Source organism: Falco punctatus (assembly GCF_963210335.1).
Source record: "Falco punctatus genome assembly, chromosome: 3".
NCBI lineage: Eukaryota > Metazoa > Chordata > Aves > Falconiformes > Falconidae > Falco > Falco punctatus.
This window is the reverse complement of record NC_137582.1, coordinates 13,792,712-13,818,646: the sequence shown is the minus strand read 5'-3', so window position 1 is coordinate 13,818,646 and position 25,935 is coordinate 13,792,712. Positions and strand designations below refer to the sequence as shown.

The 25,935-nt window shown below is 65.9% G+C and overlaps 2 protein-coding genes across 3 annotated transcripts; both read right to left on the bottom strand.

The window, feature by feature from the left end:
- Positions 1 to 3: 3 nt before the first annotated feature.
- On the bottom strand, positions 4 to 11,072 carry CPSF1 (cleavage and polyadenylation specific factor 1). Of its 2 annotated transcripts, XM_080378866.1 has the most exons (37): positions 10,886 to 11,072; positions 10,740 to 10,767; positions 10,195 to 10,328; positions 10,029 to 10,109; positions 9,782 to 9,933; positions 9,538 to 9,684; positions 9,321 to 9,460; positions 9,136 to 9,246; positions 8,932 to 9,025; positions 8,730 to 8,817; positions 8,518 to 8,643; positions 8,295 to 8,346; positions 8,044 to 8,138; positions 7,886 to 7,960; positions 7,702 to 7,782; positions 7,312 to 7,401; positions 7,109 to 7,225; positions 6,830 to 6,971; positions 6,571 to 6,749; positions 6,348 to 6,484; positions 6,061 to 6,235; positions 5,753 to 5,959; positions 4,832 to 4,921; positions 4,600 to 4,743; positions 4,364 to 4,516; positions 3,995 to 4,111; positions 3,675 to 3,765; positions 3,510 to 3,594; positions 3,243 to 3,384; positions 2,288 to 2,440; positions 1,572 to 1,748; positions 1,411 to 1,477; positions 1,265 to 1,312; positions 985 to 1,140; positions 600 to 729; positions 334 to 472; positions 4 to 105 (listed from the first exon to the last, which is right to left on the bottom strand). In XM_080378866.1, the coding sequence occupies exons 1-37, from the start codon at positions 11,027 to 11,029 to the stop codon at positions 58 to 60; spliced, it is 4,335 nt and encodes a 1,444-aa protein (XP_080234992.1). In that variant the 5' UTR covers positions 11,030 to 11,072; the 3' UTR covers positions 4 to 57. The 2 variants fall into 2 exon arrangements, 1 of the variants encoding a protein (XP_080234992.1); XR_013926668.1 differs by lacking the exon at positions 4 to 105 and having other exon boundaries at positions 452 to 472; positions 600 to 796.
- A 1,165-nt stretch (positions 11,073 to 12,237) lies between these two features.
- Positions 12,238 to 19,307, bottom strand: SLC39A4 (solute carrier family 39 member 4; the record flags this gene model as incomplete). Its single annotated transcript, XM_080378721.1, has 7 exons — positions 12,238 to 14,789; positions 14,910 to 15,059; positions 15,759 to 15,949; positions 16,280 to 16,538; positions 17,975 to 18,080; positions 18,195 to 18,301; positions 19,113 to 19,307. The coding sequence occupies 7 exons, from the start codon at positions 19,305 to 19,307 to the stop codon at positions 14,223 to 14,225; spliced, it is 1,575 nt and encodes a 524-aa protein (XP_080234847.1). The 3' UTR covers positions 12,238 to 14,222.
- Between the last annotated feature and the right edge of the window lie 6,628 nt (positions 19,308 to 25,935).

Below are 25,935 nucleotides of genomic sequence, written 5' to 3'. Positions count from 1 at the left end.
GGCTGCTTTTCCTCTTTTCTTTATAAAAGTTCTGGGGCTGGGGGGGCTGGGGGTCCCTCAGAAGTGAGCCGTCACCCGGTCGATCTCCAGCAGGTCCTCCAGGATCTGTGGGGGGGCGGGGGGGGGGGAAGAAGCGTCAGGGGGGTGGGGGGCACGTGCATCTCTATGGGGTGCAGCGCGTGGGGCAGGGAGCCCCAGCACACAGCATGTGCATGGCAGAGACCTGTGGTGCTGAGGGCAGCCTGCCCCACATCCCACACCCCACGGCCCTGCCCCACAGCTCTGCCCTTGCCCCATGGCCCTGCCCCACACCCCGGCCCCAGCCCCACTGACGATGTCGGGCGTGGTGCCGATCTTCTTGGCCAGCTCGCCGCGCTCCATAGTGCTGAGGTAGAGGTAGCGGTTCAGCAGCTCCCCGTCCAGAACGTTGCGCACCGCGTTCTGCAGGATGCGCCGGTCCACGTGCAGCAGCCTGCGGGTGACCGCCGCGGGGTGGCACCGGCACCGGGGACCTCCCAGTGACACCCCACAGCACCAGCGCAGCCGTGGGGCACAAGCGGGCGCAGCACAGGATGGGGAGGAGGCGCGGGGCGCGGTACCTGAAGGCGCGGGGGTTGAGGCCAGCATGGTGGGGCAGCATGGTGCTGAGCGCGTTCTGCAGCATCAGCAGCCGCCGGTACGTCTTCTCCTGCATGGGCAGCAGCAGCCCGATGCCCCCGTCCAGTGTGGCTGTGAGGGGCCGTCAGGGGGGCCCGGGGGGTTGTGGGGGGGGGTCAAGCCCCCCAGTGCCATGACCCTGCAGGCAGCGGGGGAGCCCCGGCATGGGGAAGGGGAGTGGGGCGCCACCTGCACCCCAAAACCTGGGGTGCTGCCGATGCCGGCACCCCAAACCCGAGGACCCCGAGCCCTGCAGCACCCCTGCACCCCCAATCCTGGCAGCCCACCCCCACCCACCCGCCCCCAGCCCGAGCACCCGGGACTCACCAAACCAGGTGATGTGCTTGTTCTCCCAGGCGCTGGTTTTCTTGTTGGGGCCATCGGCAGCGCCGCGACACGGCGTCCGCCAGAACGTGTTGACGTGGGCGCCCACGTGGAAGTCGGCGCGCCGCAGCAGCCGCATCCCGCCAAAGCTCTCCTTGGCTGCGGAGGGGCGGCACATCACGGCGTGGCACCACACAGCCCAGCATGGCACTGGTCCAGCCCCGATCCGGCACAGCCCCGCTCCGGCGCAGCACCCAGCGAGCCCCCCCCAGCAGCCCCTCACCTTCCGGCAGGTACATGTACACCAGGAGGTTGCGGTCACGGTCGGACACTGCGGGAAGACGAAGAGTTTTACTGGAGAGCTGAAAACACCGGCATTGCCGGAGCCCGCCAGACCGCTCCCGCTGCCACGGCAGCACAGCCACGGACCCAGGAAGCCCAGCTGGGTGCTGTCCACCATGAAGTCCACGCTGTACACCTCCAGGGGCTTTGCGTCCTGCAAGGGGAAAAAAACCAACCCATCGGCTCGCTGCGGTCGTGCCGGGGCGGTGAGCCAGCTTCGTGCCGCCCCCACCACCGCGACAGCTTACCCGGCTAACAAGGGAGAGGGTCTTGCTCTCCTCCTGGTAGCGCAGCAAGGAGATGCTCTTCATCAGGTCGGCAGCCAGGATGAAGTTCTTGACGCTGATCATCTGGTGGATGTAGAGCTGGGTGTCGATGAAGGCCATCCCCGTCAGGTCATTGTCCTTCAGGCTCCACAGGAAGATCTGCAGTGGGGAAACGGGGGGACACAGGTGACACCCCAAACCTGCCGTGGCACCACAGAGGGTCCCCAACCCCTCGGTGGGCCCATGGCCCCAGGGCAGCCTCACGGACACCTTACAGAGGGTCCCCAACCCCTTGATGGGCCCATTGTAGGGGTCCCCAGCCCCTTGGTGGACCCCTGGAGGGTCCCCTGGCTCTGTGGTGGCCTCACGGATGCCCCACGGAGGGTCCTCAACTCCACAGTGGCCCCATGGATATGCTAAAGGGGGTCCCCAACCTCACAGTGTTCCCATGGGGGTGGTCCCCAGCCCCTTAGAGGCCCCACAGAGTGTCCCCTGGCCCTCTGGTGGCCCCACAGAGGAGTCTGTGGCCCCACGGTGGCCACTCGGACAGCCCACGGGGGATCCCCAACCCCACAGCATCCCCATAGGGGGGTCCCCAGCCCCTCTGTGTCCCCATGGGGGGTCCCCAGCCCCTCTGTGTCCCCACAGAGGGTGCCCTGGCCCCATGGGGGGTCCCCAGCCCCTCGGTGGCCCCTCACCTTCTGGCCGATGGCTGAGACGAGGTAGCCATTGCAGTGGCAGAGGGCGGTGACCGGACCCTTCTGTTCCTTCTCGTACAAGACTTTGAACTTGTTCTTGGTCAGCGGCTGCCCTGGCTCCGGCACCACCTCGATGATGTCCATGATGAGGATCTGGGGGGACACAGGGACATGCAGGAGCTGGGCCACCCCCAGCCCAGTGCAGGGCAGCAGTGTGGGCAGGGGTGGGGGCAGCCCTCCCTGTGCCAGGCCCCCTGCCCCCAGTGGCCCCCCAAGACCTATGGGTGTCCCCTGGAAGCCCCAACAGCCCCCCTGGGTATCCCCCAAGACCCCTGGATATGAGTCCTCAGTGGAATCCTGAGATCCCTGGAAACCTTGTATGTCCCCTGAGACCCGACTGTCCCCTGAGACTCCCAGGTGTCACCCAAGACCCCCAACTGTTCCCCAAGACTCCTGGGGTGGGAGCCTGGGTGTCCCCCCAAAATCCCTGGGAACCTTGTGTGTCCCCTGAGACACCTGGGTGTCACCCGAGACCCTCAACTGTCCCCGAGACCCCTGAGACCCCCGACTGTCCCCCAGGACTCTTGTGTGTGTCCCAAGACCCCTAACTATCCACCGAGACTCCCAAGTATCCCCCAAGACCCCTGGGTGGGACTCCAGGTGTCCCCCTAAAATTCCTGGGAACCTTGTGTCCCCCTTGAGACCCTCAACTGTCCCCTGAGACACCACCCCCCCCAAGCATCCCCAAGGCCCCTAGGACCCTTGTGTCCTCCCTGAGACCCCTATGCATCCCCCAGGACACTCAACTGTCCCCTGAGACCCCTGGGCATCCCTTCCCCAACCCCTGGGACCCCTGTGTGTCCCCTGAGACCCCCCAGCCATCCCTCCCAAGACCTCTGTGACCCCTGTGTGTACCATGAGACCCCCAGGTGTCCCCCAGGTGCCCCTCACTCACCCGTCCACGGCAGGTCACCTCCTCACCCTGCATCAGGCAGGTGCCAACGGCGATGTAGCCCTTCAGCCCCGACACCGTCTCCTCACTCTTCAGGGACACCGTCTTCATGCAGGTGACATGCTCCCACTCCTCCAGGTCGATGCTGGGGGGACAGGGGGGCAGGATCAGACCCAAATCCCCAACCAAGGGTGAAACCCAGCCCTGAGGGTCTTTTTTCGTGTCGGGGGATAGGGGTGGACACCCCTGGCCCAGCTCCACAGTGCTCACCGGGTGTTGGGGATGGTCTCCCAGCTCACCGGGGAGATCAGCTGGATGGAGAAGGCTTCCTGCTGCGGGTGGATGTAGCGGTCGTCTGCAGGGAAGGGGGGGACACAGCTCAGCACGAGGGGGACACAGGGCTGGGGGGACGGGCTGGGGAAACAGGGGACTCACCCCGCTCGATGCTCTCAAACTCCTTCTCCTCCCCGGTCATGCGGGGGATGCGGGTGCAGGGGTTGATGACACTGGTGGCCACAGCATAGACCTGCCAGCAACACCGGCGTTGGCACAGGGACAGGGAGACACCAGGGGAGCCCCCCGCCCAGCTTCATCCCCTGCCCCAGAGACGGTGGCACTCAGTGGCTTCCCAATGGGACGGGGTTACTTTGGAGAAGAAGGAGGAGGAGGAGGAGGAGGCGGGGTGGGGGCACCCTGGGGAGGAAGAGCACAGCCTGGCAGCAGGCAGGGACCCCCGGTGCAGCGTGGTGACCCACCTTGGACTCCACATGGTATGCGACGTAGTGCGTGGTGCAGCGCAGCGGGATCTTCCGTACGGGCCACGGGGCATCGTAGGAGAGGTAGGCCGGCAGGACACTGATCCGCAGCTCCCCCTGCCCCAGCAGCAACCCGTCAGTGTGGCTGGGACCCCACAAAATCCCCCAGAGCCCCCCCAACTCCACCGGGACCCCCCAAATTCCCCTATGACCCCTCCAAACCCTGCCAGAGCCCCCCAAACACTGTGGGACACCCCCGAAACTCCCCAAATCCTTGCCAGGATGCCCCTAGAGGGCCACAAATACCCTGTGACCCCCCTGGAACCCCCCCCGACCCCCTCAAGTTCCCCTGGAACCCCCCAGTCCCACCTGCCGGTTGAAGTAGAGGAAGCCCTTAGGACAGTTGATGTTGTGGAAGGGAGCGAATGACTCGACGGTGCCGTCGATGGTCATGGGGTGCAGGCGCAGGGCCCCCCGCGAAGTCACCAGGAGCCAGTGCGGGGAGGGGCCACAGATAAAAACCTTGGGGGGGACAGACAGGGACACACGGTTACCCTCAGCAAAACTGGGGGGACCCGGCTGGTCCCTGCCATGACCACACTCACCCCCGAGTAGCCGTAGATATCCTCAAAGTAGCGGAAGCGGGCGACGCGGCCACGGGGCCCCCCCGGCTCCTCGCCCCCTGCACTCTCTGGCTTCTTCTTGGACTGTTTCAGCTTCTTCTCTCGAAAATTGATGTTGTGGGGGACCTGTGGCGGGGGAAACCGTGGCAGGGGGGCTGTGGCAGCACCAGCACCATGGTGGCACGGGCCTTGGCAAAGCCTCCCCGCCTCTCACCTTCTTGAACCGGACCTTGAGGTTGCTCTGGCCCAGCTGGGAGTCGTGGCTGAAGGCCTCATAGATGAGCAGCTCCTGATCCACGTGCACCTGCCAGGCAGCCGGGGGCTGAGCCCCGCTGCTCCTCCACCAGCATTCCCCCTATCTCCCGGCATCCCTCTGGCATCCCCAACATCCCCCAGGCATCCCCCAGGGATCCCCAGCATCCCTTAGCATCCCTCCAGCAGCCCCCATATTTCTCCAGCATCCCTCCAGCAGCCCCCGTATCTCCCAGCATCCCTGCAGCATCACCAACATCCCCCTCGGCATCCCTCTGGCATCCACACATCCCACCCACACCCGCGGTATCCCCCACATCTCCCAGCATCCCTCCGGCATCCCCAACATCCCCAGCACCCCATTGCGTCCCTCTACCACCCCCAGCACCCCATTGCATCCCTCTACCACCCCCAGCACCCCCTGAAATCCCTCTGCATCCTTCCAGCATTGCCCACAATCCCCCAGCATCCCCCAACATCTCTGGCGTCCCTCCAGCACCCCCGGCATCTGCAACACCACCCCCTCCCTGGCATCCCTCTGGCACCCTCAGCATCTCTCAGCATCCCCTGCATCCCTCCAGTACCTCCTGGCATCCCAAATGCCCCCCAGCATCCCTCCAGTATCCCCAATGCCCCCCAGCATCCCCCAACAGCCCCCAGCATCCCCCTGGTATCCCCAATGTCCCCCAGCATCCCCCCAGTATCCCCAACACACCCCAGCATCCCCAACGACCCCAACATCCCCCCAGTATCCCAAATACCCCCCCCAACACACATCCCCCGGACCCCAACACCCCCCAGCAACCCCTGGCCCCCACCGCCCCCCGCAGCCCCCAACACCCCCCTGGCCCCCCCAACCCCCACACTCCCCCGCAGCCCTCACCAGCAGGTAGGGCCGGCTCTGGCGGTTGCCCAGTGCCACCAGCAGCACCTCCTTCACCAGCGGCAGCTCCCCCTGCCGCGTCACCTCCTCCTTCTTGCCGTCGCCCTGGGCCGCCGGCTGCCCAAAGGAACTGTCGACCAGCACCCGCTGCCCCATCGGGAAGTTCTTCACCAGGAACACCAGGCGCCAATCCGGCAGCTGGTAGATCTACGGCACAGGCAGGTGTAGGGCAGGGAACTTCGCCACCACAGCGCGGCAGCAGTGTGTCCCCCACACACACACCCCCGGTACCCCCACCAGCCTCTCACCTCCATGGCGCCGTTCTCCCGCACCAGCACGCACCAGTGGGTGGGCTCTGGTTTGTACTGGTGGGGGTCCCGGTCAGTGGAGGGGAGGCTGCTGCGGCGCGGCTCCTCCTTGGCCGGGCTGAAAAGAGCCCCTGAATCCCCGTAGAGCATCTCCTCCTCGTCGTCCACCGTGTTGCTGCGCCCACCAGGAGAAAAACACCGAGCCATCACGCCCGTGTCCCGCCAGGGCACACCCATGAGGGGACAGCCTGGTCCCCAGCACCTCACCGGCAGCCGCCAGCGCCCACCTGATGTCCTGGATGAGGGTCTCTGCCTCCGAGTGGGTGCGGAGGGAGAGCTCGTCCCGGGTGCTGGCCGCCCGGCTCTCCGTGGTGAACATCCCGCTGACGTCCCGGTAGAGGCAGAGCGCGATCACCTTGGATTGCTGGGGACACCAGAGGGCAGCTGCCAGGGGCTGCGTGGCCACGCCAGGACCCCTCGCCGAGGGGGAACTTGGCTACCAGCACTCACATGGTGTAGCTGGGGCTTCTGCAGGGTGAGGCGGTGCGTGCGGCCCCCGTACGTGTCGCTCTTCAGGACGAACATGGTGACCTGCCCCTCGGCGCTCATGATCACCACGTAGGGGTCGGCGACGGCGCAGTGCACAATCGGCGAGCCCAGATCCACCGGGATGAAGTGCAGCTGGTTCACTGCAGCCGGGGAGGGGCAGTGGGGGTGGAGGGAGGGCCCGCAGCACCCACGGGTGCTCCCGCCACCCACCAGCACCCACCTCCTTCCAGCAGCCGGATACCCAGCGGCGACACTTGGACGATGTAGCGGTTCTCGCCGATGTTGCCGGCAAAGACGGTGGGGCCCTGCGTGGCGAAGCCGCTGGTGTCCAGCTCCATGATCTCCTGCCCCGTCTGCAGGATCTTTGAGGGACGGGGCACACCAGGTTGGACATGGCATGGCCAGCACCCAGCAGCCACCACAGCTGGCACAGCCACGTGCCACCCAGCCCTCTGCCGCCACCCTGGCGCCCCCGCCACTCCCCCGGCCCCAGCCGCACCATGGTGGAGTCCTCGCGGCTGAGGATGAGGAAGCCATGCCTTTTGCCGTCCTCCTCAGGGGGGCTGGGGGCAGCAGGCTCCTTCTCAGCGTTCTCCCCCGCCGTGGCGTCATCCGGCTGGAAGGAGAAGCCCTGGTGAACACCACCATGCCGGGACAAGGGCATGGATGTCCCCTTGCGGTGGGGGGACAACGGCCACCCACCTCTTCCTTCTTCTGTGGCGCGATGACGGTCCACATGTCATAGCAGCCGGGCAGCTCGAAGGTGGTCACCACCTGGGGCCGAATGCTTTTCTGCGGGTGAGGGGGAAGGTGAGTGCGGGCGGTGTGGGGGGCGTGGGCAGCGCCAGGGGCGTGGGCGGTGTGGCTGGGCGGGTACAGGCAGCGCCCAGCGCTCGGGGGCAGCCCTGGTTTGGCCCAGGTCCTTGCTGTGGCACCGGTACCTGACCTGCCGCGGACGCTCCCAGCGGGGCAGGCCTTTGCACAGTGCTGGGGGGGCAGGGGGTGGGGGGCAGGACTCGCATGGGGACCGACTTTGCCTGGGGGTCACCGCAGCCCCTGGCCTCAAGCGCAGCACCGGCGGTGCAGCCTGACCTGCAGCACGGAGAGGGCTCCATTCTTGCCGTAGCCAGAGCACAGCACGATCTCCAGGTCCGGCTCCGGGCTGCTCTGAAACTGGGAGCAGGAGAAGCGGCCGCTGTCACCACACTGTCCCCACACCGGGGCTGTGGCAGGGGCAGGCAGGGACCGGGGCTGCCCAGCCCGTGCCGGGACTCACCTCCTCTGAGAGGAACGCCGGCTCACCCATGGCGGCGTTGGCACAGGGGCCGATGTTAAGGATGCTGTCGCAGACCTGTAGGGGAAGGGATGAGGGGGACGAGGACGCAGGGGTGACACAGCAGGGAGCAGCAGGGTGTCCCCCCCCTCCAGGGGTACCTCAAAGGAGTAGGTGGCAAGCTGGGTGCCCGACTGCGCCTCGCTGCCGTACACCTCGATCTCATCCACCTCGTCCTGCGGCGCCGACTTCCCTCCTAGCCAGCAGCACAGGGAGCCTGCATCACTATCGTGCCATCCCCTGTCACCACCCCCAGTGACACTGAGACCCCACTTTCCCTGTCAGACCCCTTCCCCACACCGGTGGAGCCTCCAGCGTGGCTCCCGGGGGAGGTCTCGGCGCTGGCACCCACCTGCCCAGGTCCCCGAGGACTCTGACCGCTTCCTCTTCACTGGGGGCTCCTCCTGCAGGGATGGGAGAGCTGGGAGCCCCGCTGCACTGCCCCCAAGGGCCCCTCACTGGAGCTGGGCTTGGGGACTCGGGGTGGGGGTCTGGGTATCTGGGAACAGGGTTTGGGGACCCAGGATGGGGTTTGGGATCTGGGGCGGGAGCTTGGGGCCCCCCCAGGACCTCACCTGCCGGTCAGGTGGCTCCTTGCCCCCGTTGGCAGGGGGCTCCTGCAGCTTCTCAGTGTACTTGAGCAGCAGGGAGTTCCCCAGACGTGACCCCAGGAACAGGTACCCTGGCTCCATCGTCACCATCTGCCAGGGGGGATGGGGGATGACAGAGGACCCCACAGTGAGGACACAGGGGTCCCCACCTTCCCCTCTGCCCTGCCAGGGCTTACACAAGTGGTGAGGACGCTGGCAGCCGCCTTGTCAAAGTGGAAGGAGCGGACGCTTCTCATCCCATCTGTTATCAGTGTTAGGACATAGCTGGGGACAGAGGGGACACGGCAGGGACGGTGGCACCCTCGGCCACAAGGACATACGGCTCCACAATAGCCCCACCGACACCCCCTGGTGCTCCACGGCAGCCCCACAGCTTACATCTCCCCTCCTTTCAGCGAGATGACCATCTTGTCATAGGAGATGAAGGTGGCCTGGGCGCAGTCCAGCGTCACCTTCACCCCGTCCTGCATGCCTGTGGGGAGAGGGCAGCTGAGAGCCCCCACCCTGCTGCAGGACAGGGAGGAGGAGGACAAGGACAAGGAGGAGGATGAAGAGGAGGAGGAGGAGAAGGACAGCCCTTACGCAGGGGGAAGACGGTGGTGCCGTTGGTGAGGCTGTTGAGGGCCACGCCGTAGGGCGGCACGCTCTGGTTGAGGTACAGCAGTGAGTTGACAGCGAAGATCACCACTCCTCCTGCCAAGAGAAAGACCACCTCCCGTCACCAGACGGTCTCACAGTGCCATCACCGTGGTGTCACCGTCACTCACCGATGGGCTTGGGGACGGCCAGCGCCTGGGTGCAGTCGAAGGGCAGGTTGCTGAGGGACCAGATGACAGGATGGACCTTCTGCATGATGTTGAGGGAGATGGCCACGATGCTGCACGTGTCCTGGCGAACCGCCACCCGCCTGCGCGAGGACAAGGGCCGCGTCACACCCCTGGGGCACACCGCAAGGGCCCCCCCGGGGCATCGTGAGAGGCTCACCCTGGCCAGGTCTGGTTGGGCTCAAAGAGGATGAGGAGGGTGGGCTCATAGTAGCCATAGAGGAACTGCATGTCGATGATGTTGAGGAGCTTCTCGTCCAGCTCCCGCACATCGATGATGTAACTCGGCAAGAAGCTCGACTTCTGCCTGCAGGTGGCGGGGGGATAGCTCAGGAGACACCCCCCAGCACCCACGGGTGGCAGGGAGGCGGTGGTTCGCAGTGCAGCGGCATGGGGGGACTCACCCTTCTCCCACCAGCCCCTCGTGCTCATCTGTCAGGGTGTCGCGGCGGAAGGGCAGGACCACCAGCCGGGTGCCATAGATCAGCATAACGGCGCAGCGCCCATCAGGGTCCACACGCACACGGGGGATGTGGACGTTCTGCACAAAGCCGTCCTGCCGGCAAAACCAGGGAGGGGACACACAAGTTCTTAGGGAGCCACCACCACCACGAGGGGGGAACCCCAAAACCTTGCAGCATCGGCACCCACCCGCAGCTCCGGCTCTTCAAAGTAGTGGAGGGAGAGCGTCTTCAGGTCGTGGGTGCCAGGGTCGTACTCCACCACAGAGAGCTGGAATGGGAAGGGGGTGATGGGCAGGAGCCCCCCCTGCCAACCCCCCCCCCCCCAGCCAGGGAGTCGGGGGCCCCCAGCCCACCTTGGCATCCTTGAAGCTGAGGAGCAGGGCGTCCCGCTTGGCCCCCGCCAGCTGCACACTGGCCATGGACATGACGTTGCCAAAGAAGGCGAAGGAGGCCACCAGCTCCAGCTTCTCCTTGTGCCCTTTGCCTTCTGCGGGCAGGAAAGAGCAGGCAGAGCGAGCAGGGTGGGCAGGGCAGGCAGGGGGGTGCTGCCCAGACCTCCCCGAGGGGCATCCCCTCTCTTGACCCCCGTGTCACCTGCCCCAGCTTGCTGTCACCCCCACATTGGCCAGCGGCTCTGGGAGTGGGACGCCCCTGCCCAACCCCTATCCCTGCCTGTCCCTGCCCTTCCTTCGTGCTGTCCCTGCCTCCGCCCCCACCTCCCCCCGCAGCTCATCTCTTGGGAGTAAATCTCCAAACCCGGCTCTCCCCACTGCACCCCCCCAGTCCCAGGAGGTCTCTCATGGGCACACCAACAACACAGGGACCCCCTCAACACTAAAAAGGGGGAAATCACCCAAAAAAGAGTCGGGGGGGGGGGTGTCACCGCCCCATCACCTACCCACATTCCTCTCTCCTTTAGCAGCTGTCTGCAAGGGAAAACGGGCCTAAGCATCAGCCCCCGATATACACACCCCTCAAAATTTGGGGGGAGAGGGGCACAAGGAGGGTTTAGGGGGGCTTTTTTTCGGGGGGTGGGGATGCTACCTCGCAGTCATGGTTGAGGCGATAAACATAGAGCTGGGAAGTGCCAGCCACCACCAAGTTGCGCTCAGCATTGGAGAAGAAGTTGCAGAACATGGAGAACTCCAGCCCCGTGGGGGGGTGGGCTTGCTTGTAGACGGCATACATCACCCTGCCCCCACCGCAGGCTGTGCCACCCGTGGACACCCCCCTAGGGAGCAAAACCAGGGGCTTCCTGGGGGGCCGGGCCCACAGGGTGGCTCAGCACCCTGAGAGATCCCCGATTGTGGCGAGGTTCTGCCCCTCTCCCCCCAAGAAAAGCTCACTCGGGTTTGAGCTGCCCCCCATGGGCACTCAGCCCCATGCTGCCCCCCACCCCCCCGCGGGCTCCTCAGCCCCACAGGCCCCCGGAACCCACATCTCGCGCCGTGGCTTCCCCGCAGGCCCCTGAGCCCCATATCGCCCCACAGCTCTCCCCACATCCCCACGGGCCCCACACTTCCCCCACAAGCCCCATATCTCGCCCCACATCTCCCCCAGAGGCATTTCAGCCCGACATCTCCCCACGCATCCCCTCAGACCCATGGGGGTCCCCCTCAGACCCACAGGGCTCCCCCCCCCAGCCCCATCTCTCCCCCCCCAGCCCCCCATATCTCGCCCCACATCTCCCCCACAGGCCCTTCACCCCCCATCACCCCACGCATCCCCTCAGCCCCACGGGGGTCCCCCTCAGCCCCACGGGCCCTCCACCGCCCCCCACACCCGCCTCGCTCCGCACGCAGCGCCGGAAGCTGGGCCCAAGGCCCGCGGCTGCCAGAGAGAGGCCGGAAGTTCACGCTAGAGCGGCGCCGCGCGGGCCGCGCTGTGCCGCCACCAACGAGAGGGCGGTCCTCCGGCGGCCCTCCGCCCGCAACCGGGGGCCCGGAAGCCCCCGGCGGCATCCCATAGGGACCCCGCATCCTATAGGGGCCCGGCACCTCCCTGGGCTGCACCCTGTAGGCACCCTGCACCTTACAGACGCCCTGCATCCTATAGGAAGCCTACATCCTATAGGGACTCTGCACCCCCCAGGGATGCACCCTATAGGCACCCCACAGGCCCCCTGCACCCCCCCGGGCTGCACCCTGTAGGGACTCTGCACCCTATAGCAGCCCCACGTGCCACCCAGGGGCTGCACCCTATAGGGGCCCTGCACCCTATAGGCCGCCCACAGGCCATAGGGCCCCATAGGGGCTGTGCAGCCTGGGCCAGCCCCCCGCCCTACAGCCTCCCCCGGCCCCATGGCCCCCCAGCCACATAGCCCCCTGGCCCTACAGCCCCCATAGCCCCCCAGCCCTATAACCCCCCAGCCTTACAGCCCCCCAGGCCCTACAGCCCCCCCCAGCCTTATAGCCCCCAGGCCCCATAGCCCCCCCAAGCCTATAGGCCCCCAGCCCCATAGGCCCCCCAGCCCTACAGCCTTGGGGCTCGGGCACTGTGGCGCCACCGCCCGCCACCATCTTTATTTGGCTGCTTTTGTGCCCGCCAGCACGGACAGGGCGCCCGGGCGTGGCGGCGGCAATGCTGGCCCATGCCGGCCATGCCGGGGTGCTGGGGCGCGGCTCAGGGGCCGGTGCTCGGTGCTGGGGCGCGGTGCTGGGCCATGCCAGGCCATGCCCAGAGGACGTGGTGCCAGGACGGCACTCAGCGGGGCTGGGGGGCGCTGCCGGTGGCGCTCAGCACAGGATGCTGTCCTCATAGAGGGCCAGCAGCAGCAGCAGCCCCCAGCCTGCCAGCAGCCCAGTGCTCTGCAGCGCCAGCAGCACCCACGGCTGCCGGTCCCGTGCTGCCACCATGGCTGGCACCTGGAGGGACACAGGCTCAGAGGGGCACGTGGCCGGCTGTCCCCCCAGCACGGCGGGCATGGTGCCGCTGGATGGCAGAGGGGGCAGCCGGCACAGTGCGGCACAGCACACACACCAGGGTGCCATGCGCACAGTGTGACACACACGGCACATATGGCACCGCACGTGCACAGTGCAGCACACACAGCACGGCACACAGGACACACAGCACACATACCGTGGCATGGCACAGCACACCTGGCACAGCATACACGGCACGCCAGTGCAGCACACACAGCATGGCATGCAAAACACAGCACGTGTGGCACACATGGCATGGCACAGCCAGCACCTATGGCACCAATGGCACGCATGGCTTGGCAGCCATGACACACACACAGGGGCATGTGGCACACATGGCATGGCACACGTGGCAGCTATGGCACAGCCAGCACAGCACACATTGCAGATGTGGCACACACGACACACACAGCATGGCACCTGTGGCACACATGCAATGGCACACGTGGCATGCACAACACACGTGGCACGGCACACTCGGCACCTATGGCACACCATGGCCCGCACGGCACAGCCAGAGCAGCACACACAGAGCACACGCTGCGGCACCATCAGCACTGACTCACCATGTCACAGAGGGCGAGGTAGAGGAGGAGGCCAGTGGCCAGGGCGCCCAGCCAGGTGCGGGCAGCGGTTGCGGTGCCCAGGGCCAGCCCCGTGTAGATCCCCGGCAGGATGGGCAGGGCCCCCGCCAGCCCCAGCGCCAGCGCCCGCTGCCAGCTCAGCCCCGCCTGCACCAGCACCGCCAAGTCCCCTACAGCACATGTGGCCCATGTGGCACATGCAGCACATGTGGCACACACAGCACACACAGCACATGTGGCACACACGGCACATGCAGCATGCGGCACATGTGGCACGTGTGGCACACGCACACAGCACACGCAGCACACACACAGAGCTCAGCCAGGGCAGCCACCTGGCAGCCACCCTGCACCCAGCACCCACCCCACAGCCCCACACCCACCCAGAGCCCACACCTGGCACCCCCGGGCACCTCGCACCCACCCAGCTCCCACCACCCAACCCCCCCTCGTTCCCCTAGCACCCACCCAGCACCCACCTGCCACCCACCGCCTGCCTCACAGCCCCCACATCGGGCACCCAGCCCGCCCCCACCTGCACCCAGCCCCCCCCAGCCCCCCCAGCAACCAGCACCCACCCAGGGCGTGGGGCAGCTCATGGCAGAGCAGGGCCAGCCCGGTGGCCACCCCAGCTCGCCAGGAGCTGGCCAAGGCAGCCCCCAGGGCCAGCCCATCCGCCATGCTGTGGGCCGCGTCCCCCAGGGTCACCATGCAGGGCAGCACCTGTGGGCCTAGGGGGGACAGGGCACCCACGGGTCACCCACAGGCACCCACCCAGCACCCACGGGCACCCACAGGGCACCCATCCAGCACCCATGGGCACTGACGGGTCGCCCATGGCCACCCACCCAACACCCATAGGGCACCCATGGGTCACCCACAGGCACCCACCCAGCACCCACAGGGCACCCACGGGCACCCATACAGCACCCCTGGGCACTGACGGGCACCCACCCAGCACCCACAGGGCACCCATGGGCATCCACAGGGCACCCATGCAGCACCCACGGGCACCCACCCAGCACCCACAGGGCACCCACGGGCACACATGGGGACCCCCAGGCACCCCCAGGGAACCCACCCGGCCCCCACGGGCACCCACGGACGCCCCCCCAGCACCCACAAGCACTCCCGGACACACGCGGCTCCCCCGGAGCCCCCCCAGAGCCCCAACAGCGCCCACAGCGCCCCCCGCCCGCCCGGCCCGCGGCCCCCGGCCCGCGGCCCCCAGCAGCAGCTCGGCCCCGCCGGCAGCCGCGCAGCGGCCCAGTGGCCTAATGGATAAGGCATCAGCCTCCGGAGCTGGGGATTGTGGGTTCGAGTCCCACCTGGGTCGGGTTCCCTTTTTACCCGGGGGGATGGGGGGGCGGGGAGCGGTGCTGTACCCCGGTTCTGCAGCTCCAGGGGGTTCTGGCTGAGACTGTTCTCGTCCGCCTTCACCTGGGGGCAGGGGGCAGGGGGCGTGTGGGTCTCCTGCCCCACGGATACAGCTCCATGGCCCCTGCCCCATAGTCAGGGCTCCCTGCCCCCAACACCCCCACCCTGCCCCACAGCCCCCACCTCTGGCCGGGGGGGCAGCAGGATTCCCAGCAGCTTCTCCAGCAGGAAGGCGGCATACAGCCCGCCCAGCACGGCCACCAGTGTCCAGGGCAGCTCGGGACCCCCGTCGTGGGCACGAGGACCCCCACCATGGGTGTGCAGCCCCAGGAACTGCAGCAGCACAGGGGGGCAGGGGTCAGCCCAGCCCCACACACACGTGTGCACACACGCACAGGCTTACACACGTGCGTGCACGGCCGCAGGTGCCCAGTCTGCATGTGCCCAAACGTGGGGCTGTGCAAAAAGGCCCGTGTGCGTGCACACACACACAGGGCAGCGCGCACACGTGTGCATACACACGCGACTGCAAAATCGCACCCATGTCAGCACATGCCCAGCACAAACACGCCCGCGCAGGGACGCACGCACACAAGAGCACACGCATCGATACATTTGCACATGCATGGGCACTGCCACGCCAGCAGGCACACGTGTCCCCCCTCAACATGTGCCCCCTCCCGTTCCCTCTGTGGCCTCGTTTCCCCCCCATACACCCATGTCCCCTCCACATCCCCGTGTCCTCCCTGCCACCCTGTGTCCCCATGTCCCACCGTGTCCCATTGCCCCTCCATGACCTTGTGTCTCCATGTCACTGTGTCCCCATGCCCCATGTCCCCCTGTGTCCCCAACCCCGCCATGTCCCCATGCCCCTGCTGTGTCCCCATGCCCCTGCTGTGTCCCCATGCCCACATTTCCCGCATGTCCCTCTGATACCCCCATGATGCTGTGCCCCGCCATGTCCCCCCATGTCCCTGCTGTGTCCCCATGTCTCTGTGCCCCCACCATGTCACCATGTCCCCCATGTCCCACCTGGGGCAGGAGGTGCAGCAGGGCGTCCCCGGTGAGGGCGCCAGCTGCCAGCCCCAGAAACAGTGGGCGCAGGCAGCGCTGGGCACGGTGGCAGAGGGGACACCGCAGAAGCGCCAGCGCCAGCAGCGGGCACAGGGACAGCCCCAGCCCTGCCAAGGACCCCAGCACGTAACCTGCAGGGACAGGGCCGTCTCAGCACAGGGATACAGGCACAGCAGGAGTATGCTCCCAGCCCCAGAACAGCAAGCAGATACCACCCCGTGCCATGACAGGATGCTGTCCCTGTCCCCAGGGCTGGGTGATGCCACCCCAAGCCACAGGGGACATGGTCCCTGCCCCCAGAGCAGCAGATGCCACCCCATGCCATGGCAGGACACTGTCCCCACCCCATGCCACAGCAGGACACTGTCCCTGCGGCTAGGAGATGCCACCCCATGCCACAGTGGGACACTGTCCCTGTCCCCAGGGGTGCGCAATGCCACCCCATGCCATGGCAGGACCTGGTCCCCCTCTGCACTTACTCTCAGCAATGCTGAGCTGGCCCATGGCTGTGGGGTTGGTGGCTGTGGGGCTGGTGACTGTGGGGCTGGTGGCCATCAGTTTGGTGGCTGTACGGCTGGTGGCTGTGGGGCTGGTGGCCATGGTGCCAGTGGCCACGCGGGTAGCAGTAGGGGTCCGGCGGCAGGGGGGGCGGCAGGCGAGCTGCTGCTGCTGCTGCGTGGGGCGCAGGCGTGGGAGCTGCCCCCGGGGCAGTGCGGCCCCCCCGGGCAGCCCCAGGGCCTGCAGCAGTGTGAGGGAGGGCAGGCACCTCTGGGGGGCATGACCTCAGTGCCAGGCACCCACACCCCCGGGGTGCACCGACCACCAACAGGGACCCCCCCCCAGCACCCTGACTCCCTCAGGGCACCCTGACCCCCCAAGGACCCTTGCCCCCCCCAGGGACCCCTGACCTCCCATTACTCTGATCCCTCCCCTATCACCCTGATGCCCCCAGGGACCACTGACCCCCCCCATGGACACCCTGACCGCCCCATGAGCACCCTGACCCCCCCAGGGACCCCTGACCCTCCCCGTGCCCCCACTCACCGTGTCCTGGGGCTGCCTCTGAATGTGGGGGAGGGGCAGCACCATGGGGTGTCTGTCCCTGTCCCGGTCCATGTCCCCATGGTCGGAGGGGGCCCCAGGCCTGGGGGTGGCCCCTGGGTGGCTGCTCATAGGGACGCTCAGCCCTGCCAGGTGCCATTACAGACTGCCCCACACCCCCTGCCCCACACCCCCTGCCCCACATCCCCTGCCCCACGCTCTGCCCCACACCCTCCCACCCCACAGCCCCACAGCCCTATCGCTCCTGCCCCATCTCCCCCACCCCACAGATCCCTGCCCCACACTAGCACTGCCCCCCCACCCCCTGCCACCAGTAGGACCTGGCTGCCCCTACGACCCTGCCCCCTCAGGGGGCAACTGCCCCCCACCCCACATAGCCCCACATAGCCCCGCAGCGTCCCACATCACCCCACATCGCCCCACAGCACCCCACCCTGTTCCAAATCGCCCCGCATCACCTCACATCGCCCCACATAACCCCGCATCGCCCCACAGCACCCCACATCACCCCAAACCACCCCCCACTCACCCACTGGTGAGAGGCCGCCACGGCCAAAGTGATGGAGGAAGAAGCTGGGGGTGGGTGGGGGACGCAGGCAGCGGCCGTGCAGCACCAGTGCACCCAGGGCCGCCAGCACCCGCCCGGCCCCCACCCGTGGTGACACTGCCGCCCCTGCCGCCAGCACGCCCGCTGCATCCACGCAGCCCTGCACCACACCGCCGTCACCGCCCGCACCACACCGTGCACCCCCGCCAACACCCCCGCCACACATGTGACAGTGCGACATGGTGATCACCTCCCCTGGGCACAGTGGGGCACACAATGGTGGCTGTGCCACGTGTCACCTCCCCAGGGTGCAGGGGGCTGTGCAATGGTGGCTGTGACACAGGGGTCACCTCCCCAAGGCACATGTGGCCACACTGTGTTGGCCGTGCCACTAGTGTCACCTCCCTGGGGTGCATGTGTCTGTGCAGTGATGGCTGTGCTATGTGTCACCTCCCTGGGGCACATCTGTCTACGTTGAGGGCACACCTGCCTGTGGCGGTGCGGTGTGTCCCCTCACTGCATCCCATGGCTCCCAGTGTCCCCCCTGTGCCACGCGCCCCCTCACCTCGTGGCTGTCGTTGCTGCGGTAGTTGGGCTGCACGGCTGCCAGCAGTGCCGCCACCTCCCACAAGCTGGGGCCACCACTGCCGCTGCCTGTGCTGGTGGCAGTGCTGGTGGCAGTGGCAGTGCTGGTGGCAGTGGCGGTGAAGGCACGGTGCAGCGCCTGTGTGCGGGCAGCCCAGAGCCCCAAGGCGGCGTCGGTGCAGGAGGCAGGGGGGTCCCACAGGGTGGCCAGGACGGCGGCGCCCACCCAGGGCAGGTCGGTGGCCTCCAGCTGGGCGGTGGCACCCGGCTTCCCTGCCAGTGCCAGGATGGCGCCCCCAGAGATGCACTGCAGGGACAGGGGGGGTCAAGGTGCCATGGGGACAGAGTGCTGGGGGTCACAGTGCCGTGGGGGTCAGAGTGCTCTGGGGCCAGGGGAGTCAAGGTGCCATGGGGTTAGGGTGCTGTGGGGTCTGGGTGCTGGGGGTTCAATGGTACCACTGGGCACAGGGATACTGGTCACAGTGGGACTGACACTGGCACCCCTACAGGGGCCCCCAGCCCCATGGGCACCCCAAAAGCCCGCCGTGGGAACCCCTGGGCACCCCAGAAAGAGCAGGGGGCAGAAGCACCCCAGGGCAGCAGGGCCAGTCCCCAGGGCACAGGGGCAGGCACGGCATGGCTGTGCACCCCATGGGGTTTGGGGACCCCTGGTGCCCCCCACACCCTCACAGAGGCACTAGCACCACAGGGACCCCTGGGGCAGGTGCAGGGGGTGACGAGGCTCAGAACTGCGTCCTTGTGCTGTGCCTTGCCCAGTTGTGCCGTGCGCTGCCGCATGGTGCTACGCAGTGCTGTGCAGTGCTGCAGCACAGTGCTGCATGGCATTCCGGGCAGTGCCGTGCCGTGCCATGCACCACGGCATGGTGCCACGCGGTGCTGTGTCACACCACGCCACGCCACGCCATGCCATGCCAGGCCAGGCAGCGCCATGTCGTGCCACGCACCGCTGCCCAGTGCTGTGTGGTGCTGAGGCATGCCGAGCCGTGCCGTGCTGTGCTGTGCCGCGCCATGGCACGCTGGCGAGCTGGAGTTTGACCCTCACTGCCCGCCCTGCCTTTCTTTCCACACGGCCCGGCGTTGCCGGCGCGGGCACTCACCTTTCCACACGGCCCGGTGTGGCACTGCGCACGGCTGGCAGCGATGTCCACGAGGGACTGCAGCACGCTGTGGGGCAGGGACCCGCTTCCCGACGACAGCAGGGCCTCGAGTGCTGCCACCAGCTTGGTGACACCGGGGGGCTCCTGGCTGCTCGCCCCCAGGCCCAGGGTCAGCAGGATCAGCAGCAGGGTCATGGCACCAGGGTCCCCGTGGCACAGAGCACCGGTGGGCCGCAGTGCCGCCAAGCCAAGGGTTGCCCAGGCGGTGCTGATGCCGGTGTGCCGTGGGGCGCCAGGGCTGTAAAAGCACCCGGGGCTGTGGCGGTGATTGGCTCGGGGTGAGATTGCCCCGGGTTAACCATTCCTCAGGGCCCGGCACAGCAGCTGCGCCCGCGCCCGGCCCCCCCGAGTCCCCGCTCTGCTGCCAGCACCCCCCACCCTCACCTGCGCCATGGGTGCTGGTACCCCACCCTGGGTGCTGGTACACCCACCCTGGGCACTGGTGTCCCCCCACCCAGTCCCTGGCACGGCTCTGGCACCGGCTGCCGTGCGAAGCTCATGCCCGGGTGCGAACGTCACCCGCAGGTGCTGGGGCCAGCCCCGGGTGCTGGGACCTCCCTGGGCACCTTGCTCACCTCCGGCACCTGGCTCAGGTGCTGGGGTCACCCATGGATGCTGGGGGTCACCCCTGGGTGCACAGTTCACGCCAAGGGGCTCAGCTCACTGTCGGGTGCCCAGCTTACAACTGGGTGCTGGGCCCACCCCTGGGTGCTGGGGTAACCCTTGGGGGCTCAGCTCAACTTCTTGGGTGCTGGGCTCGCCCCTGGGTGCCAGGCTCGCCCCCGGTCCCTGCCTGAAGCCCAAGCACCAAGATCAGGTGCGTGGCTCACCCTTGGGTGTGCTGGTCCCCCAGGGGTGCTTGGCTGCCCCAGCACCCCTCCCTGGCACACAGGGTGCCCGTGACACCCCACCGGGAAGGAACCATGTCCCACACCGGCGTTGTGCCAAGCAGGTCGCCACCTGTGTGGTGCGGTGCCCGTGACACAGGGACGTGAGAGGTGCTGGTGGCCGCAGCAGCTGTCCCTTCACACCCACAGTGCTGGTGCTTGGAGGGGTGTCAGCCCTGCCACAGCCCTGCCAGCCCTGCTGGCACTGCTGGCACCTCGCTGCCCACCGGTGAGGGGATGCAGTGACTCATGGTGGCCCTGTCATGGCTGCTGGCCGCGTCTTGCAGCACTGTGGTGGTGCCCAACAGACATGGATGCATCAGTGCTGAGCAGCATGGCAAGGCATGAGATGGCACAGCATGGCATGGGATGGCACAACATGGCGTGGCACGGCACAGCACAGCGTGGTACCCCACAGCATGGCACGGTGCATGGTGGCTTGGCGTGGAACAGTATAGCCCAACCGCAGCACAGCAGGTGCCGATGTCCCAGGAGATGGCTGGCTGCCCCATAGCCTCCTGCTGCCGGTGCCCCCGTGCCCGGTGTTGGCACAGCCATGCCACAGCAGGGGTGGGGCTGGGCGGCCATCCTGGCACCCATCCCAGCGTATGCCACGGTGCTGCGACCTCCGTGACCTCTTCCCACAGCCAAAGTGCAACCAGGCCGACAGCTCCACCAGCCGCCTCATGCCCCCTAGTACCACCAGCAACGCGCTGGTGCCCATCAGCGCCCCTGGCAGTGACCCTGGCACACGGTGCCATGCGCCCACTGTGCAGGCAGTCGGGCCAAGTGGCTTCATGGATAAGGCATCGTCCTCCGGGGCTGGGGACTGGGGGTTTGTGTCCCACCTGGGCTGGGGGATACCTGCATTTTGCCCTACAGGTGGGGTGGCAGGAGCCCTCCAGCCGTGCCAGGGCTGGCACCGGGAAGTGCGGCTGGGAAAACCCTGGGACGGCCGGCACCTCGTGCTGGGAAAGCCCCAGCTGGGGGTGAGTGAGGCCAGCAACAGTGATTGCTCCGGTACAAACAGTCCAGCTCCAGGACAAGCTTGTCCCAGCAGCACGTGGCGTTGCCAGGAAAGCCACCGGCAGCCCCGAGAGCTGCAGGCTTTGCTCATCTTCTGTAAGAAGCAGGTGCCACCCGTCACCTCTGGCCGCCACCGGCAACGCTGGCATCGCAGCCAATACCCCTGTGACCGGGTGGTCTCGCTAAGGGCAATGAAAGAATAAACCTCCCCGCACGATGCCCCAGCTCTGGCCACCGCAGCCGGGGTGTGATCAGGGGGCGGCCGCGGTGCCGGCACAGCGCCGGGTGGGAGTGAGGCGGCATGGGGGAGTAGATATGGAGAGGAGGTGGGGTTTGTGGCTAAAACCAGTATCTGATGGTTTGGCTCCCAGCCGCCATCCCCAGCATCCATCCCTCCTCCACCCTGCACCCATCAGGGCTGGTATTGCTGGGCATTCATCTCTGGTGCGGGGAAGGCAGAGCTCAGCTGGCACCGGTCACAGCTGGCATCGTGCCAGGTCACAGCCGGCATTGTGCCAGGGCAACGAGCCCCAGTGGCCCACGGGCGCTTCGCAGCTCCTCCTTCCTCCCAGCAACCTGTGCTGCCAAAAGCCTTTGCCGAGCTGCTGCAGGTAGTGGCAGAAGCCAGGGATGCCACGCTGCCACGGCCCCACAGGGCACCCCAAAACACCCGCAGGGTCACCGGTGGGAACAGGGTCCTCTGCAGGGGATGTGCCACCTTCCACACAGGCGCAACGAGGTGCTGCCATTGGTGGTTGCCTCCAGAAGCTGCTCCTTCACTAAACGGTTTGATACCCCCAGTGATGCTGGGACAGACTGTTCCCAGCAGGTCACCCCAATGCTCGTCCACTTCTGGGGGCACCTGGCTCGGTGGGTGCTGCTGGGGACATCCCCAGTTGCTGGGGAGCAGCGTGTCAGCTGGGATCCCTGGAACCACTGGCTGAGGAAGCACTAAGGAGCTGAGGAACCACCCAGGTCCACCCAAAGCTCAGGCTGATCCCAGCCCAGGTGGAACGGGGACCTCCAAGATGGCCTGGTCCAACCCTCTGCGATGAAGGAGCCTGGGTGAGGTCCCCTCCGGTGACAGGGACTCCACCACGTTGTCCCGCGGGTCGATCACTCTGGCTGTAAAACACATCTCAGGTCAAGATGAGACCTCTCCTGGTGTCACCTGCACCTGGTGCCCCCTGGCTTCGCCGTACAGCTCCTAGAAAAGCGGCAGTTTCCATCTGCTCGTGGCTGCCCAGGGCGGGTTGGCAGTGGCTGGCTGCCGGCCGCCCACCCAGCCGCTCTGCCACCCCCCGCCATCAATGCGGCGGGGGGGAAATAGGACGAGGAGCTTGTGAGTGCAGGCAAGGACGGGGAGATCGCTCACTGGCCACCACTGTGGCGACACAGAGCCACCCCTGGGAAATTAATTTCATTTGTTGTCACTTAATACCAGCGTAGGACAATGAGAAATAAGAACATTTTAAAACATCTTCTCTCCCACCTGCCTTCATCTCAGGCTTGGTCTCACTCCCAACTCCTCTTCCTCCTCCTGCAGAGGGACAAGGAACAGGGTTTGGGGTCTGTCTGTGATGCTTCGGCTCTGCCACATTGTCTTCCTCGCGCTCTCCCCTGCTCCCACCCATGGGAGGCTGTCCTCGTAAACTTCTCCACCGTGGGCTCCGTGGGTCGCAGGGGAATCTCTCCTGGAGCCTCCCCCCCGACCTTGGCCTCCACAGGGCTGCTCCTCTCCCGCTGTCTCCACCCGTGAGATGCCACCACTGTCGCTGATGGGCTCAGCTTTGCCCAGCAGCAGGTCCATCCTGGAGCGTCTGGAGCTGGCTCTGTCCAACACAGGGCCAGTTCCTGGTGTCTTCTCACCAGAAGCCACGCCTGCAGCCCCCCCACTACCAAAACCCTGCCCCGTAGACCCCATACAGCACCCCTTGTACGCAGCGAGGTCCACCCTGAGCCTTCTCCACAGAGAAGAAACCCAACTCCATCAGCCTTTCCTCCTTGGGCAGGCTCTCCAGCCCCTGGATCATCTTCATGTCCTCCTTTGGACCTTCTCTGGTATGTTTACAACCTTCTCAAGTTGTGGGGAGCTGGACACAAGGTGCCAGGCACAGGGCAGAGCAGGATGGCCACCTCAGTCTCTGTCAGCAGCCCAGGACCTGCTGCCTCCACCGCTGCCCAGCATGCTGCTGGCTCCTCCTCAGCTTGGTGCCCACCAGGACCCCCAGGGCTTCTCCGCAAGGCTGCTCCCAGCCAGTCAGATCCCAGCCCACACTGAGGCGCAGGGGCTCTGGCCTTCCCTTGCCTTCCTTCAGCCTCACACAGCTCTCACTTGCCGGCCAAGCATCTCCACAAGACCAGGAACCCATCTGACATGCCCACCTCACCGCCCAGGTGATGGCATCAGTGTGGGGTGGCCCTGTGGTACCCAACGTCTCCAAAAGCTTCACCACCAAAGCCGGAACAGCTCCGGGGGTGAGGGGAGGCCATGCTGTGGCCTGGGGTGGGCACAGGGAGGGCAACCTCCCCTCCTCCTCCTCTTCTTCTGCCTCTTCTTCTTCCTCTTCTTCTTCGTCTCCTTTTTCTTTTTCCTCTTTTTCTTAGTCGTCTTCTTCTTTCTTTTCTTCTTCCTTCTCTTCTTCTTCTTCCTCCTTTTTTGCTTCCTCCTTTTCTTCTTCTTCTTCTTTCTTCTTCCTCTTCTTCTTTCTCCTCTTTTTCTTCTTTCTCCCCTTATTCCCCCTTTTCTTCTTCCTACTTTTCTTTCACCCCTTTTTCTTTCTTTTCTGCTTCTTCTTCCTCTTCTTTTTTTCTTCTTCCTCCTCTTCAGCACCTCCTCCTCCTCCTGGCAGGGTTTCCATCCACCCACCAAGCCCCAGATGCACAGAAGACCACGCAGACACACCCCAACCAAATGCAGCTGGGGCTCATCCTGCTCCCAGGAGACACAAAGCCAAACGACTTCTCCCAAAGGATCTTCAACATTTGAACCCAAGTTCAATGTTTCCTGACGAAAGCCAGGATTTTTGTTAAAGTTTCCCCTTTTTTTGAGCTCAAACTTCATCTGGCCACAGAGTGCGTGGCCGGTTAGAAGGTGTCGGGAAGGGAAGTGACTCCTGTGACAGAGGGACACAGAGGCGGGACCACCACAGCCCCCATTGCTGTGGGGCAGGAGACCCTGCCCCAAACCAGGTGCCTCCATCCCACCTCAGGTTCCCTCTGGCACCTCTGTCCCCCTGCCGCGGCCACTGAGGGCAGTGGGTTGTGCTCCTCCTGTGGCTTGTCCCAGCCAGGCCCCCTCCAAAGCCTCCTAAAGAAAAAAACGATTTTGGTTTTTCTCGTTGAAATCCATTTTTCTTTATCTGGGCCATTCTGCTTAACTGAGGGCAGCTTTGTTTGGCTTCCCCAGGAAATGCAAACAGCCCTTCATTAAACTAATTAACTGGGACTTGCTTAAGCCAGGTGTGGATCCCTCGAGCCAGGCCAAAATCTCTCAGCTCGTGGAACAGCTCCTTCCCACCCCAACACTGGCAATAGCGCGACGCGATGCAGAGCCCGTGGCAGTGGGGATGGACGGTGCCAGCGGGACACTCGGCAGGCAGGGCCTGGGCATGGAGGACAGCTGGCCACAAGCCCCGGGGCCAGGCAGCCATCACGAGCCCGGCACAGTGCTTCGGCAGCTGCCAGAGTCAGCAAGGTTGTTTCTTCACGTGGTGACACAATAGAGCGTTGGGGATTTTCCTCGTCATTTTCCTGTTTATTCCTATATTTAACCCCATGGTTTTCCTAAAGCAGAAGACACTCCGATTTCGGAAATCTGGGCGTCCTGTAGTGCCTGAAGGCTCTGGCCAGCAGCCTTGAGCAGGGCATGCGTCACCGTCTGGCGTTCCACAGCAAACCACCGCGGCACCTGCCAGAGGTGGGGGCCCCGAAGGCGCAGAGCCATGCAATGACCCACACGCAATGACCCCGCTTTGGGGGCAGCCAGAGCTCGGTGGCACTTCTCAGCTCCGCTGGCATTAGGGACCCCCAGCGAGCCGCGAGGAGCTGGTGCGCGGGGCGAGACTGCTCTTGCCAGAGTCGCCTGGCCGGCCTGCGCACCGGCCATTTTCCAGGCTCACCGTAACCAGGGGGTCAGGCGGCTGAGCGACAACCGGCTCGCTGCACTGTCCGGTGTGCCTGCAGCACGCACTCGCGGGGCTACGGAAAAGCAAATGTTTTGACATCGCCTGGGCACCGTCTCAGTGGGAACTATTTGGAGGTGCCAACGCGTTTTCCTGGTGTTTCTTTATTCCCTGTATTTCTCTGCTGTCTTGTTCCCAGGAACGACCTGTGCCGCCCCGGCTACTGACACAGACCAAACCTACCGTGAACCCTGCGGTCCACAGAGCCCATCCCGGCACGTCGCGGCTTTGCCCTGTGGTGAAGGTCAAAGTGCTTCCCCCAGCCCGGGCATTCTTTCACCCGCTACCTTTACCCTGGCGTGGCAAGTGAACACTGATCACTGGCCTTGACCCCTCCTGCTATAGGCGGGTTTATGACGGGCTGCACCAGCTGCCACCTCACCGCGCTCCTTGCCCCACCAGCAAGGCCAGCTGAGGGCAGGTCCCCTTCCTCATCGTCCTCCTCCTCCTCCATTTCCAGCCGTCTGCCACTCTCCTTTGGAAACTGCCTTTGGGCAGGGCTGCAGCGCCGACACCTGTCCACGGTGCTCCCCGCCATGCCTGCAGTGCCGGTGCTGTGCCGCAAGCATGGAGCCGATCCGTGCGGTGCCAATCCACGTGCCAGGGCGGGGGGTTCTGTCCCCTTATTCAGGTTTGGGCACAGCAGGCAGCCATGCGGTCGCCCCC

Bases quoted from the DNA above. Each gene is read 5' to 3' on its own strand.
- CPSF1 (XM_080378866.1), bottom strand. From the start codon at position 11,029: ATGTATGCCGTCTACAAGCAAGCCCACCCCCCCACGGGGCTGGAGTTC. The intron at 9,934-10,028 runs GTGGGTGCCGAT...TTTTGCCGGCAG, and splicing joins TTGAAGAGCCGGAGCTGCGG to GACGGCTTTGTGCAGAACGT. The intron at 6,750-6,829 runs GTGGGTGCTGGT...CCCCGGCTGCAG, and splicing joins TATCCGGCTGCTGGAAGGAG to TGAACCAGCTGCACTTCATC.